General features: G+C 46.8%; 1 protein-coding gene across 1 annotated transcript in view; it reads left to right on the top strand.

The window, feature by feature from the left end:
• Positions 1 to 16,549, top strand: part of KIF1B (kinesin family member 1B) — a 141,602-nt gene that overhangs the window by 50,468 nt on the left and 74,585 nt on the right. Inside the window, exons 3-13 of the mRNA XM_077249654.1 lie at positions 4,448 to 4,524; positions 4,700 to 4,879; positions 6,299 to 6,364; positions 8,252 to 8,430; positions 8,760 to 8,871; positions 10,034 to 10,111; positions 12,108 to 12,173; positions 12,897 to 12,914; positions 13,079 to 13,154; positions 14,710 to 14,788; positions 14,923 to 15,065. Coding sequence (XP_077105769.1) covers positions 4,448 to 4,524; positions 4,700 to 4,879; positions 6,299 to 6,364; positions 8,252 to 8,430; positions 8,760 to 8,871; positions 10,034 to 10,111; positions 12,108 to 12,173; positions 12,897 to 12,914; positions 13,079 to 13,154; positions 14,710 to 14,788; positions 14,923 to 15,065 — 1,074 coding nt within the window. The remainder of the gene's footprint in view (positions 1 to 4,447; positions 4,525 to 4,699; positions 4,880 to 6,298; positions 6,365 to 8,251; positions 8,431 to 8,759; positions 8,872 to 10,033; positions 10,112 to 12,107; positions 12,174 to 12,896; positions 12,915 to 13,078; positions 13,155 to 14,709; positions 14,789 to 14,922; positions 15,066 to 16,549) is intronic.

Here is a 16,549-nt window from a genome sequence, read left to right on the forward strand (position 1 = left end):
AGTGTGTGTGCGTGTGTTGGGGCACCTCAGGGTGTCTTCAAATGTGACATAGCCCCCTAGATTTCTTCCAGTAAAATTTGCACTCCAAAAGTCATTTGGCGCTCCTTCCCTTCCGAGGCCTGCCGTTCCCCAATACTGCAGTGTACGACAACATATCGGGTGTTGTTGTGTTCGGGAGAGATTGGTGAACAAATAGTGGGGTGCATTTTTTGCTGGTACACCTCTTAAAAATAAAAAAATGAGCCTAAAATGACACCTTCATGTAAAAAATGCACTTTTTCCATTTTCTCAACCAAGTGTTTCCAACTACTGTGAAACACTGGTTGGGTCAAAGTGGTCACTATACCCCCTAAAAGATTCCTTGGGGGTGTAGTTTCCAAAATAGGGTCACTTTTTGGGGTTTCCACTGTGGGGGTACCTCAGGCAGCCTTCAAATGTGACATGGCCCCCTAGATTTCTTCCAGTGAATCCGCCACCCAAAAACCACATAGCGCTCCTTCCGTGTTGAGCTGTGCTGTGTGCCCATACTTTAGTTTACGAGTACATGTGGGGTGTTTCTATAAACTGCAGAATTAGGGTAACCAAGTTTGGGTTTGCCGTTAACCCTTGCTAGGTTGCAGGTAAAATTGGATTACAATGTAATATCTGGAAAAAAAATGAAATTTTGAAATTTCGCCTTCATTCTGCTAAAATTCCTGTGGAACACCTAAAGGGTTAACAGTTTTTAAAAATGAGTTTTGAACAGCTTGAGGGGTGTAGTTTGCAAAATGGGGTAATTTATGGGTGGTTTCTGTTATGTAAGCCCCTTAAAGTGACTTCAGAAGTGACTTGGTCCTTTGAAAAGTGGGTTTTGCTGTAAATGTGAAAAATTGCGCATAAAACTATAAGCCCTATTACGTCGTAAAACAATAAGGTTTCATTTTCAAAATGATGCCAATATGAAGTAAACATGTGGGGAGTGTAAATTAATAACTATTATGGGGGGTATCAGTATTTTTGTAAAAAGCAGAGAATTTCAAAGTTAAAAAATTGCCGATTTTTCCAAAATTTCCGAATATTTAGCATTTTTTTATATAGAAAGGTAAAATATATTGACTCCCATTTAGCACTGACGTGAAGTACAATATGTCACGAGAAAACAATCTCAGAATGGCTTGGATAGGTGAAAGCGTTCCAAAGTTATTAGCCCATGAAGTGGCACAGGTCAGATTGGCTTAGGCACTTGGGTACAAATAGGCCTAGGGCTGAAGGGGTTAATAAGCTACGTATATGTAAGGGCTATCATATCAAAAAATAAACTACAGACATGCATCTACCTAAAAATACCAAAGAAAATTAGTCACTCCGGGTGGTACCGATATCTGGCCCGGCTCATGGACTAGGTGGAGTAACGTCAGTATTATGCATGCGTGTGCCATGGTGCTTCTTTTACATTTGGGATATCCTCCAGTCATTTGTTGCGCGCCTCCATTTGCTGCCCTTTCTATGGCTTGTGGTGTAGCAAGAAGTACAGCGGAGCGTAGCAACAGGACTACAAGTTCCAACTACACAAGGCTGACATCAGAGAGCATAGTCCAGTGTGCTGCTACAGGTGACCGTGATGGGGTCAGGTTCAATGGTGAATTAGGGAGCGCTCTCATCATCCGTCCTGTGACACAGGTGAGACCAGCACCCCGGTAATGACATCACTTCCCATGATACAGTGGTGTAAGCTGTCTCCCTCCACAATGAAGGGTTTTGCTCCTGATTGTCACTGTCCATTCTGCTAGTTGTACACGGTGTCCGTGGCCATAACTCAGGTCGTGCAGCCACAGATGGTGCCGTTGTGACATCACAGCGTAATGCAGGTAGATGGCATCACATTGCAAACCCCAAGAATCCGACCGGCTTACTTTTTTTCCACTGTTACACTGCGATGAAGGGCCTGCACGGAATGATCTTTGGCCTTGTGTCCTCTCCAAAGTTGTCTCATAGCCGCAGCGTTATTACTGGGTGAGGTTAGAAGACCTGAGCAAAGCTAGGAGCGATCCTAGTGGAAGGCAGTAGTGAAATAGCACTGATTGTTCTCCCCGTGTCTGCTGTGCCCCATGTAGCCGCAGCGTTATTACTGGGTGAGGTTAGAAGACCTGAGCAAAGCTGGGAACGATCCTTGTGGAAGACGGTAGTCAAATAGCACTGATTGTTCTCCCCGTGTCTGCTGTGCCCCGTGTAGCCGCAGCGTTATTACTGGGTGAGGTTAGAAGACCTGAGCAAAGCTGGGAACGATCCTTGTGGAAGACGGTAGTCAAATAGCACTGATTGTTCTCGCTGTGTCTGCTGTGCCCTACGTAGCCGCAGCGTTATTACTGGGTGAGGTTAGAAGACCTGAGCAAAGCTGGGAACGATCCTTGTGGAAGACGGTAGTCAAATAGCACTGATTGTTCTCGCTGTGTCTGCTGTGCCCTACGTAGCCGCAGCGTTATTACTGGGTGAGGTTAGAAGACCTGAGCAAAGCTAGGAACGATCCTAGTGGAAGGCAGTAATGAAATGCCACTGATTGTTCTCCCCGTGTCTGCTGTGCCCCGTGTAGCCGCAGCGTTATTACTGGGTGAGGTTAGAAGACCTGACAAAAGCTAGGAACGATCCTAGTGGAAGGCAGTAGTGAAATTGCACTGATTGTTCTCCCCGTGTCTTCTGTGCCCCGTGGAGCCGCAGCGTTATTACTGGGTGAGGTTAGAAGACCTGAGCAAAGCTAGGAATGATCCTTGTGGAAGACAGTAGTGAAATAGCACTGATTGTTCTCCCCGTGTCTGCTGTGTCCCATGTAGCCGCAGCGTTATTACTGGGTGAGGTTAGAAGACCTGAGCAAAGCTAGGAATGATCCTTGTGGAAGACAGTAGTGAAATAGCACTGATTGTTCTCCCCGTGTCTGCTGTGTCCCATGTAGCCGCAGCGTTATTACTGGGTGAGGTTAGAAGACCTGAGCAAAGCTAGGAATGATCCTTGTGGAAGACAGTAGTGAAATAGCACTGATTGTTCTCCCCGTGTCTGCTGTGTCCCATGTAGCCGCAGCGTTATTACTGGGTGAGGTTAGAAGACCTGAGCAAAGCTAGGAATGATCCTTGTGGAAGACAGTAGTGAAATAGCACTGATTGTTCTCCCCATGTCTGCTGTGCCCCGTGTAGCCGCAGGGTTATTACTGGGTGAGGTTAGAAGACCTGAGCTAAGCTGGGAACAATCCTTGTGGAAGACAGTAGTGAAATAGCACTGATTGTTCTCCCCGTGTCTGCTGTGCCCCGTGTAGCCGCAGCGTTATTACTGGGTGAGGTTAGAAGACCTGAGCAAAGCTAGGAATGATCCTTGTGGAAGACAGTAGTGACGTCGCACTGATTGTTCTCCCCGTGTCTGCTGTGCCCCGTGCCCACAGGAGTCAAGACTCTCAAATAGATGACAGTCAGGAGCTGTCGGATGCAGGTTTTAGTTTTGTTTTTTTTCTTCTCAGTTTATGCCTTTTTCTTCTTATAAATGCAGTTTTATTAACCTTTATTTGCGAATTGAAGACTAGTGGGTTGCAGGCCGCTGTGTGTTAAGCTGACATTCTTGCAAGGTTCATCAGGAACGTTTATTTAAGGGAAAATGACTTAAGGTTTTATTACTTACATCTACAGACAATATTACTTTAAGCATTTCTGTTATAACCCCGTTGCCTCCTTTCCATGTTCCTTCAGCTGAAAGGGCAGAGTCTGAAATAGTGCTCAGAATCTGGCGAGTCCGGCTATTTGTGGTGGGGCCGAGACTTCCAGGGAATCGCAAGGGCACTCCATCTGCTAGGCAGCTTAGCTCTGAGCAGGTGGCGGTCGGATCCCTGTGGCCGTCTGTCAGTTCCTGGTAGCCCTCGTCTGCCTGTGGCACAGATAACGACTGGTCTTCTATAACCGGAATAATTCTGGTTGTATTATTACACTTTAAAAACTTGCACTACGGTTGGCAGCAGTTGGGGCGGATAGGCTGGATGACTTATTTGACCCTTGTAACCCCGGGTGTCGGTGTTGCCGTACTTCTGGGTCCCTGGGTTTAACTGCCATTTTGGGTGTTGATTTTGCTGTGGTTCTGGATCCTGGGGGTCCGTGTTTCCGTGCCCCTCGCTCCCTGGATGGGTGATAGTGGTGCCATGTCGCTAGTTTTTGGGTGTTGGCATGGTTCTGGGTCGTGGATCCATGATTGACGTTGTTACTGGACGGTGATTGCCGTGGTTCTTGACACTCTGGTGGTGGTGGTCTGTGATTCGGGGTCCACGGCTGTCATTTCTGTGGTTCTGACCCTTGGGGGACAGTGTTACTCTGCTTTTCCTGCCTGTGCTTCCATAGTTTTGCACGTATAGACTTGTGACTGTATATCATCCTCATTATTCTTTTTTTTCCCCCACGGTCTGGTAATAAGTCACACATTTCTTGTTTTCTTCTTTTAGGTATTCTCAATCCAAAGAATCCCAAGGAACCAGCAAAAAGTTTCAGCTTTGACTACTCGTATTGGTCCCACACCTCGGTAAGTGGCCGGCGCTGCCGGTAGTTGTACAGAAATCCTTTTCTGATCCCGGCTCTGACCATCGATCTGTTGATACTTTCAGCAATGGTGTTTCTTGTAGATTTGCTTCAGTAAAGTTTGGTCGCCTCGTCTAATGGCGCGCTCACTGACTGTGTCACGGTTTCTCTTTGCACAGCCGGATGATCCCAGCTTTGCATCCCAGAGCCGCGTGTACAATGACATTGGAAAGGAGATGCTGGAGCACGCCTTCGAGGGGTACAACGTTTGTATATTTGCCTATGGGCAGACCGGTGCCGGCAAGTCCTATACTATGATGGGTAAACAGGAGGAGACGCAGGCGGGCATTATCCCTCAGGTATGGGTTTGGGGTTTTTTCCCCCTCCCTCATTCTCGCTCTATCATTTTAACCCCAAACTCTGTCTTACAATCCCTAAATATCCCTTTAAGATGCAGAGCTGAAACTAGACGTGTTAATGGGATGACACCATGGGGTGTAGCGGGACGGCTGTGTGCACCGCCATGTGGCATCCTTGTGTATACGGCTCTTGGGGACATGCGGACCCCTATAAAGAGTTTCTTGCTCTGGACATTAGTGGTTTATTCTGTCAGTATTGAGTTACAAGACGCCGAGATTCAGCAGAAATGTCGTCATGTAGGCTCTTTGCAAGATAAAATGGTGCTTGACTGTTAACATGTGTCTTGTTCACTTTAAAGGGGTTGTCCACTACTTGAACGACCCCTTAAAGAAATTTAAAAAACCCTAACACTGCTTGATTCTCCCTCCCCAGGTCCAGTGCTGAGTGTCCGCTGGTGTTCCCGGCTTCTGGTACTGTCTGCAGATGTGACGTTGCATTGACGGCTTTTTAGCCAATAACTGAGTTAATCGTCTCGTGCCATCAGCTCGGGAAGAGCCGCTGAGCTTGGTTACTGGTTGAAAAGCAATCGACGTCACGCCAGCTCTGCAGACAATAAGAGACTCGGCACTGGACCCAGTGAGGGTGAAAACAGCACAGATTTTTTAACCAAACTGCAGCCGGGGGCAGGGATTTTCTGAACCTGGAAGACCCCTTTAAATGCTGTTGTCCCCCATGGAAAAACGTTGTCGGCGCTGGTGTGACATTGACATGACAATGACCACTGAGGGCCTTATTCGCTCACACTTCCATTGGATGACGTGAATATCGTCCGAGGTGAGTGAGCGAAGCAGCCTGTCAATGGTCGTTGATTGTCTGCAGTGTTCACATGACATATGAACATCACTCTGGGAGACACATCGTCAGTACTGGAGGGGAGTATACGTTTTTTTTTTAAATTTTACACTACTATTTACAGCATTTAGAGGCGCTGTCCAGTAATTTAATATTGATGGCCTGTCCTTAGGATAGGTCATTAATTTCAGATCAGTGGGTGTGCGACACCAGACATCCCCGCCTATCACCTGGGCCTCACTGACAGATCAGTTTACTCACGCCTACTGATGCCTATGGGGAGGGGAAGGTTTGAGAGAGAGGGAGGCAGTGGGATGGACTGCTGCTTCCTAGAGCTGGATTTACAGCTACACAGCTTAGTACTGCTCCATAATGTCCTCCATGTGGCTGCTTTGTAGTATTTTTATCTCACCCCAGAGCTAGAAAACCTCTGAAAAATGCAGGATACAGGTCACATTGGTTGTCAGAAATCGTTTTATTCCTCATGTACTCACACAGGACAGCAAAAAAAAATTACCTGAATTAAACAGACTGAAACTAACCCCCCTCCCGTGTTCTCTCCCCAGCTATGCGAGGAGCTATTCGAAAAAATCAATTGTAATAACAACGATGAGGTGTCGTTCTCCGTGGAGGTGAGTAGTGACAGCATCACGACCGATAAAGCAGCCCGTGGCGGCGGGCTTTCTCCAGCGTCTCTATAGACCATATATATCATCCAGAAACCTCTCTGCAATCAGTATCACAAGATGGGCGACCAATCAGATTCTAGCTTTCCTCGGGGTATTGCCACATATGGCATGAAAGCTGGCATTGGATTGGCTGGCATTGTGGCGGCTCTGTAGACATGTATAGATGCAGCATTAGTGCTTTGTAATGTGCGGTAGTAAGTACATATTTCGTGACAACCCTGCCGGGAATATAAGCGATCCCCCCTGCTCGCTGCGATCCCCCACTGTACCATTGTTCTGCCGAGAGCGGTTTATGTGATTATATAGGATTACATACCCCCACATAAGGCTCTGGGACTGGCGGTATCGTGGCGTCGACAGGTGGGAGATTTCTTGGCATGAGCACGTTTCATTCATTATAATGTGTGGGGATTGTTCACATGGGGTCCAGATAATTGCAGGTTCATATAACCAGGTCGGCTCGTTTCATCTACATCAAACCTGAAACTTTATCTCGGCTGAAAAATAAAACTCTGCATTGGCTGCGAGTGATTGATTCTGAGCGGGATCCTGCATCCAGGTACACGGCGATGACTAATGTAAACTGACACAAGTGACGCACATCCCCCCATCCCCCCCCAAAGTGTCCACTAGAGGGGCAGCGCCACGGGGGGCTCAGACCATTCTGGGAACTGTTGATTCTGGAGACCTCCACTTGTAGAAGCAGCACTTTTTATATACACAGATGTAAACGTCTCCAGATCCAGGATTCCCTCCGCTGATTATATGAAGCAATCGAAGATCCAAACTCCGTGAATTATTCATTGCTTCCTTCTAAATCTTTAATGCAAACATTACTGATGAGCCAGACTGCTTCTACCAGCCACATCATAACCAATGAAAAGATATATATATATATTTTTAACAAATGATAAAGTTTAATCTGCAGAGAACATGAGACGTGACCGCACGGATCAGTAGATCACGCGCATTAATCGTCTTTTTACATTGCATGGTCACTTTTGCAACAATTCTTTCATTTGCTCCAATGCAACAAGATTCTGATCTTTAGGGAAAAAAAATCCTATTTATGTGCACAGCTCTGTCCTGTCTTCCTGCGAGGTTTTTATTAAGCGATTTTTTTTTTTCTTCGTCAGCAACTTTGCTTATTTAACTGTTTTAGACAGATTAATGAAATGTACTTTTCACCAAATGTCACATTATTTTTTATTGTATGAAGGGGGGTGCATATCATTCCAATTTCCAATTTATTGCACCTTTTAAAGGATTTTTGACTTCTAATTAAAGGCAAAAAATTAAGAGCGTTTCTAATTTTGTGCCATGAATTTAGGACAAATAAAACATCTGTGAATACCACAAGTAGAAAATAAAAATAGTGACTGAAATAAATAGCAAATGATGAATCGGGCTCAATAGGTGCAAAATTTCAAATTTGAGATTGGAAAGAGGCAACTGACCATTATTGATCATTATTAGTGATGAGCGAACGTGCTGGGGTAAGGTGTTATCTGAGCATGCTCAGCTGCTAGCCGAGTGCCTTTGGCGTGCTCGAATGATATATCAGAGTCCCTGAGGCTCCATGTCTCGCGGGGTTGCCTAGCAAACAGGCAATCCTTGCATGTGTTGTGGCTGTTGAACAGCCGCGAGACATGGAGCCGCTGGGACTCTGATATATAATTCGAGCTCGCTGAAGACACTGGGTTAGGACCCGAGCATGCTCAGATAACACCTTATCCCAGCATGTTCGCTCATCACTAATCATTATGCATTTAGGTTTTCTAAAGATGAGGATCCTATCCATAACTCGTATTTTTCTTATGATCCTCGTAGGTCAGTTATATGGAAATTTACTGTGAGCGAGTCCGTGACCTGCTGAACCCTAAAAACAAAGGTAACCTGCGGGTGAGAGAGCACCCACTACTCGGACCCTATGTAGAAGACTTGTCTAAGCTGGCCGTTACCTCCTACACAGATATTGCCGACCTGATGGATGCCGGGAATAAGGCCAGGTAGGTGGAGCAGAGGTCGCCTTTCACTGATATGTCTGGCCGGCCACATGGTAATCATCTGATCTGTGGGCCGCCTACAATATTTCTTCGTAGCTCCTAGAAATGAGGGATGGATACCAAACTCATCCACAGATATCTGTAATAAGTCTTGGATCCCTCAGGATGTCATTAATTTGGGGAACAAAGACCATACCAAACCGTCACCTAAATAACATGTAATCAGACCTTCTTATTCCATGCATTGATGATGTGCACTTTAATACAAATCCACAATAAATATATCAGAAATTACCATTTTTTTTTTTTGTTTGTCTTTTTTTTCTTGCCAGGACTGTGGCCGCCACAAACATGAATGAGACCAGCAGCCGCTCCCATGCAGTCTTCACCATAGTCTTCACCCAGAGGAGGCTCGACATCGAGACCAATCTCTCCACGGAGAAGGTAGGATGGGCGGATCAGTGTAATATTGACGTATTTGGGTTTCTATCACACATTCTCTTGGTGACCACACACAAAATAGTGTGCATTGTTTGCAGTGGGAAACCCAGCTGACACCTTAAATATAACTTAAAAAAACCCTCAAATTTGTCACTTACTGAAGCAGGTTCCCCTAGGAAACAGTGGCTGGTAGCCATATTTGCAGAACAGCTCCATCATATTTTATTTTAAAGTATTTGTATAAATAATCTTAATTGATATTACATGTGCTTTATACATGACACCAGACGTACGATTAAAAAATGTGAGGCAAGTTAAGGATGACTTTAAGGGCATGTTCACACTTTGCAGATTTTGCTGCGGATTTTTCCGCAGCGGATTTGGAAAAACCGCATTGAAAATCCGCTGCGGTTTTCTCTGCGGATTTTCCTGCGGTATCTTCTGCAGGTTTTCAACAGCACTTTCCTATTGGTGCATGTTGAAAACCGCTGCGGAATCCGCAGAAAGAAGTGACATGCTCCTTTTTTTCCACAGCAATTCCGCGCGGTTTTTAAAGGGATTTTCCGCAAAGTGGGAACAGCGGTTTTTTTTTTCCCATAGGGTAACATTGTACTGTACCCTGCATGGAAAACTGCTGCGGATCCGCAGCGGCAAATCCGCAGTGGATCCGCAGCAAAAACCGCAAAGTGTGAGCATAGCCTTAGGCTGTGTGCACATGTTGCTGATTTTTCGCGGTATTTTCGCGTTTTTTCCCTATAAAAACGCTATAAAACTGCAAAAAAACAGCATACAATATGCATCCTATGATTTAGAATGAATTCCGCATGTTTTGTGCACATGATGCGTTTTTTTCCGCAAAAAAAACGCATTGCGGTAAAAAACGCAGCATGTTCATTAATTTTGCGGTTTTTTTGCGGATTTCCCACTATAAAATGCATTGGGAAATATCCGGAAAAAAAACACGGCAAAAACGCGCAAAAAACACATACAGATTTCTTGCAGAAAATTTCAGGTTTTTCTCAGGAATTTTCTGCAAGAATTCCTGAACGTGTGCACATAGCCTAATAAGTTCTCCGTCAGCTAGTTTGTATCTGAGGTTTAGTGCACATTTAGGAAGTTCCATCTTCTGGTGTCATAAATCCTGAAATGTTTATTTCCTCTTCAGGTCAGTAAAATCAGTCTGGTAGATCTGGCCGGGAGCGAAAGAGCCGATTCCACCGGAGCCAAGGGGACCCGACTAAAAGCAAGTATTGATCATGAGCATCGCACGGTCCTGTTATTAGGTCCTGGATCCAGAGTCCTGTATACTTGGGATCTAATCCGTTGCACTATTGAGTAAATCATAGCCCAGATGACAAGACTAAAGGTACCTTCACACTAAACGATATCGCTAGCGATCCGTGACGTTGCAGCATCCTGGCTAGCGATATCGTTGAGTTTGCAGGCAGCAGCGATCAGGATCCCGCTGTGATATCGCTGGTCGTTGGTTAAAGTTCAGAACTTTATTTGGTCGTCAGATCGCCGTGTATCGTTGTGTTTGACAGCAAAAGCAACGATGCCAGCGATGTTTTACAATGGTAACCAGGGTAAATATCGGGTTACTAAGCGCAGGGCCGCACTTAGTAACCCGATGTTTACCCTGGTTACCATCGTAAAAGTTAAGAAAAACAAACAGTACATACTCACCTTCGCGTCCCCCGGCGTCCGCTTCCTGCACTGACTGAGTGCCGGCCGTACAGTAAAAGTACAGCACAGCGGTGACGTCACCGCTCTGCTGTTAGGGCCGGCGCTCAGTCAGTGCAGGGAAGTGGACGCCGGGGGACGCGAAGGTGAGTATGTAGTGTTTGTTTTTTTACATTTTACACTGGTAACCAGGGTAAACATCGGGTTACTAAGCGCGGCCCTGCGCTTAGCAACCCGATGTTTACCCTGGTTACCCGGGGACTTCGGCATCGTTGGTCGCTGGAGAGCGGTCTGTGTGACAGCTCTCCAGCGACCAAACAGCGACGCTGCAGCGATCGGCATCGTTGTCTGTATCGCTGCAGCGTCGCTTAATGTGAAGGTACCTTAAGTCTGCACTATTCACCACACTACTTGTCTTTGCCTTATAGGACCATTGTTTGGATCCAGATAACCTCCTCCATCACTGGATGTGATTTGGTTTCATGCAACAAGGCTAGAGTAGTGGGTGAAAGTGTTATCATGGGGACGGAAGGGAACAGTTGCAGTAGGCCATTAATTTTATTCTGTGATATCCCAGCACATACGCTGAGACCCCACCATAGCAGGCACTTCTAGTAGGCCTCCTCATGGGGTTGCCGAGAAGTCCTGTTTCATATGTCCAGCATTCACGATCTAAGTATGAACCTTGACATCCAGATTGGCTGCGGGTTTACTGAACTGATCTCGGCAGCCATCTGGGCATTTGAGGCTGTTGAGTTTGTGTCAGGAGACCCGCAGCCAGTCCAGATATCAGGACACATGCTTGGGCCTTATGGTGAGGACAAAACGGAGATCTTTCCGCTATGGTTAAACAGGTTTGGCGTCCAATACACGATTTCTTTACGCATGGTTAATAAATGGCGATGAGCGAACGTGCTCGGTTGCTTACCGAGTGTCTTCAGCGTGCTCGAAAAATAAGTTTGAGTCCCCGCAGCTGCAGGTCTCGTGGCTGTTCGATAGCTAAAGCCGATGCAGGCATTACCTAACAAACAGGAAATCCCTGCATGTGTTGTGACTGTCGAAGAGCCATGGGGGCTCAAACTTTTTTCGAGCACGCTGAAGTCACTCGGTTAGTGCCAGAGCATGCTGAGATAACACCTTATCCGCGCACGTTCACTCATCACTATTAATAAATGCAGCTGCACAAAGAGAGATCCGGATTCCTGACAAGTGCTCGCTGTGCATTCGTGCCCGTCTTGCTGCAGGGTTCAGCTGTGATAAAGCCGCCAGGAGTGCGGTGCGGTTGGATGGGCGCATCATTTAGCACTTGTCAAGCTGCATTTTCCTCTCTCATGTTGAGCACGACCTGCTGCCTTTACCACATATTGTAACCTGCAAAGATTTCCTGTTAAACTAGTTTTTGAAGTTGCCGATAGTTTCCCATATGTATTCATACAACTTGTAGAGGTCATGGTAATTTAAGAAAGAAATACAAAAAACCTGAACATGCACTATACGTACCTGGCAGCGGGCGCAAAATGCAGCGAGAAATAATCTTGGGATGTTTTGTGTTGCAGGAAGGTGCGAACATTAATAAATCTCTGACCACTCTGGGGAAAGTGATCTCCGCTCTTGCCGAGGTGGTGAGTGTTCATTAATATATATATAATATGTGGTGAGTGTTCCTGCCATTAATATATCGTGGGTTCTGCTGTAATCCGGAGGGGATGCGGCAGTAATAAGGGGGTTACGGAAACTCCTTATGGGACCGATCCCCCAGGAGTGACAGCGCCTTCAGACTAATCCTTACCTACAGAGTTACACATTTACATCCCACCGAATGGTTTTAGTGTATCAGTTAATTATAAGTTCACACGTCATGGATTTGTGTAAAGAATTTACTACAGGGTCCATGGAATAAATCCAGGGCTGATGGTCGTATATTTTCAGCCGATGATGCGCACAAATACTTTCCCTACGTAGAGGGGATAATTGGAGCCTGTCCCATTCTGGATCTGCAGGAAATAGGATCTTTCCTCTTGCAGACGAGTTTTTTTCCGCTGTGCGGGCAAAAAATGTCTAAGATTTTTGGGGATGTGAAGAAAAATTCCAGATTTCCCATTCACATGCATTAGTGCATTAGTGGTGCAGTGAATGCGGATTTCTGTGCAGACATATCTGTTGCCCGATGGAATCTGATCCACTCTTTCATCCATTGGAAAACCTTATACACACGGCGTCTGGCAGGGGCATGTCGGCCGATGAGTATGTGTGATGTGTGTGCACGCATGGGAAGCGCTTACTACTCAGTGACTGGTAAGATGGATTTATAATGCTGTGCTCTCCTCCTCCATGCTGTCCATCAGGATAACTGTCCCAGCAAGGTACGTGTCGCTCCGCAGTATGGCCGATGCATCTGGACATCCGTGTCTGTGTAGTTGGTGGTTTCCACACATTTATTACTTTATAAATCATAACTAGAAACTGTTGTGGAAAACGTCCTCCTTCATTCAAAGCTTTACGTAAATATTTTGTTGTGTATTTTCAGAGCAAAAAGAAGAAAAAAACAGACTTCATCCCCTACAGAGACTCTGTGCTGACCTGGCTGCTGCGGGAGAATCTAGGTATGAACTGCAGCTCTGGAGGCAAACTTCCAGAGGCAGCGACAGACCACTACTAGTGAGGAGCGAGCGGGCTCGGGTGTTATCGGGATGATAATGTGTAAAGCGCTGCGGAATACGTTAGCGCTATATAAAAATAAAGATTATTATTAATATTATCGGAGTGTCTTGGATATGCTCGAGCAATATGTTCGAGTCCCCACTGCTGCATGTCTTGCAGCTGTTAGCCAGCCACTGTCTGTTAGGTGATGCCCGCATGTGTTGCAGCTGTCTTACAGTCACAGACATCCAACTGTGGAGACATATTACTCGAGCATGCTCAGATAACACAATGCCCGGGCATTCTCAGATAACACAATGCCCGAGCATGCTCAGATGACACAGTGCCCGAGCATGCTCAGATGACACAGTGCCCGAGCATGCTCAGATGACACAGTGCCCGAGCATGCTCAGATGACACAGTGCCCGAGCATGCTCAGATGACACAGTGCCCGAGCATGCTCAGATGACACAGTGCCCGAGCATGCTCAGATGACACAGTGCCCGAGCATGCTCAGATGACACAGTGCCCGAGCATGCTCAGATGACACAGTGCCCGAGCATGCTCAGATGACACAGTGCCCGAGCATGCTCAGATGACACAGTGCCCGAGCATGCTCAGATGACACAGTGCCCGAGCATGCTCAGATGACACAGTGCCCGAGCATGCTCAGATGACACAGTGCCCGAGCATGCTCAGATGAGACAATGCCCGAGCATGCTCAGATGACACAGTGCCCGAGCATGCTCAGATGACACAGTGCCCGAGCATGCTCAGATGACACAGTGCCCGAGCATGCTCAGATGACACAGTGCCCGAGCATGCTCAGATGACAGTGCCCGAGCATGCTCAGATGACACAGTGCCCGAGCATGCTCAGATGACACAGTGCCCGAGCATGCTCAGATGACAGTGCCCGAGCATGCTCAGATGACACAGTGCCCGAGCATGCTCAGATGACACAGTGCCCGAGCATGCTCAGATGAGACAATGCCCGAGCATGCTCAGATGAGACAATGCCCGAGCATGCTCAGATGAGTCAATGCCCGAGCATGCTCAGATGAGACAATGCCCGAGCATGCTCAGATGAGACAATGCCCGAGCATGCTCAGATGAGACAATGCCCGAGCATGCTCAGATGAGACAATGCCCGAGCATGCTCAGATGAGACAATGCCCGAGCATGCTCAGATGAGACAATGCCCGAGCATGCTCAGATGAGACAATGCCCGAGCATGCTCAGATGAGACAATGCCCGAGCATGCTCAGATGAGACAATGCCCGAGCATGCTCAGATGAGACAATGCCTGAGCATGCTCAGATGAGACAATGCCCGAGCATGCTCAGATGAGACAATGCCCGAGCATGCTCAGATGAGACAATGCCCGAGCATGCTCAGATGAGACAATGCCCGAGCATGCTCACTCATTGCTAATCACTAGTGATCGGCTGAGCTCTTATAAATGGGTATCATGTTTGGCTTCTGAACTTTGGGAACTAATTGTGATCTTGTATTTCAGGTGGAAACTCTCGCACCGCTATGGTCGCAGCTCTGAGTCCTGCAGATATAAATTACGATGAAACTCTCAGCACATTAAGGTGAGTGAAGGGCTGGAATACTATCAGATGTGTTAAAGGGGTTGTCTGTGGTCCCGTAGGAGTGTGTGCATATATATTATATACTGTATGATGCTTCCGTCTGTGCCTGTGACCTGTGGATGTCATTCTAACAGATATGCCGACCGAGCTAAACAGATCAAATGTAACGCGATTATCAATGAAGATCCCAATGCTAAATTGGTGCGGGAGCTTAAGGATGAAGTGTCCCGTCTGAAGGAGCTGCTGCGAGCCCAGGGCTTGGGGGATATCATCGACAGTAAGTGGCATCTGCCGATACTCCAGAAGTTTATGTCTGCTTGACCTTTACCTTTATTAACCCCTTAATGACCGCCAATACGTCTTTTAACTGACCTGAGATATAAGAGAATAGCCTCCCCATACAGGTGACAATCCAGCATCTGTCAGTTGTGCACTATAGCTGACAACTTGCTGTATCAGCCATGATCAGTGTTTGCACCATCCAAATCTGTTTAACCCCTTAGATGCTGCTGTCAGTAGTGACTACATCATTATAAATGGTTAACAGAGTGTGAGGGCTTCCTCTTTATCCAAATCGGTGCCCTCAGATCATGATTGTGTGGTCCTGATGTTTGCCATGTCAGTTCATGACCAAATAGCGGCCTTACAGTCTGACTGCTGTAGTAATCTGTTCAGAAGTTAGCGGCATTTAGGTGCTAAAAATAGACATTTTCATTTCTGTCATGCCACTCTGCATTAATTCCTGTAAAGCACCTGAAGGGTTAATAAACTACCTGACTGCAGTTTTCAATATGTCAGGGGGTGCTGTTTTTAAAATGGTATCACTTCTGGGGGTTTTCCAATATATGGGACCCCTAAAGGCACTTCAAACATGGATTGGTCCCTAAAAAAAATAAATTTTGTAAATTTCCTTGAAAAAATGAAAAATTATTGCTACATTTTTAAACCTCCTAAAATGCTAACAAAATAAAAGAACATTTTATAAATAGTGCTGATGTAAAGCCAACATGTGGGAAATGTTATTTATTAATGTTTTGCTATGGTATGACTATCTTGATTAAAGGGATAATCATTCAAAGTTTGAAAATTGCTATTTTTTTTACATTTTTCTCAAATTTCTGATATTTTTTATAAATAAACACAAAACATATTGACCTCGATTTACCATTATCATCTATAATATAACGCTGGGAGCGTCACTCTGTCCGAAGCCTCTATAGACTGCGCAAGCGCAAGCGCCGGCGCAGTCTGGACCGCACAGAGCGACGCTCCCAGGAGATCGCGGTATGCGTAAGCGCTGAACGCACACCGCGATCTCCACCGGACAAGCAGGGACGAGCCAGGAGGCGGAGGGTGAGTATACTTACCTGACCCGTTCCACCGACGCGCTTCCGGGCCGTGACTGTCCCCCTGTTCCCGGAATCGGCGCCTGCGCAGTCCGCGCTTTCCGGCGCCATTTTCTTGAAGACACATTGCAGTGTCTTCAAGAAAATGGCGCCGGAAAGCGCGGACTGCGCAGGCGCCGACTCCGGGAGCAGGACCAAGAAAATGGCCCCTCCAGCACCGCCGCCGCGCCCAGCACAGCCACGCACAGCACAGCCGCCCACAGCAACGCACAGCCGCCGCACCCAGCACAGCCGACCATAGCCGCCCACAGCCACGCACAGCCGCCCGCTGCACCCAGCACAGCTGCCCACAGCCACCCATAGCCACGCACAGCCGCCGCACCCAGCACAGCCGACCACAGCCACGCACAGCCGC

Source organism: Ranitomeya variabilis, chromosome 4, assembly GCF_051348905.1.
Source record: "Ranitomeya variabilis isolate aRanVar5 chromosome 4, aRanVar5.hap1, whole genome shotgun sequence".
Classification (NCBI taxonomy): domain Eukaryota; kingdom Metazoa; phylum Chordata; class Amphibia; order Anura; family Dendrobatidae; genus Ranitomeya; species Ranitomeya variabilis.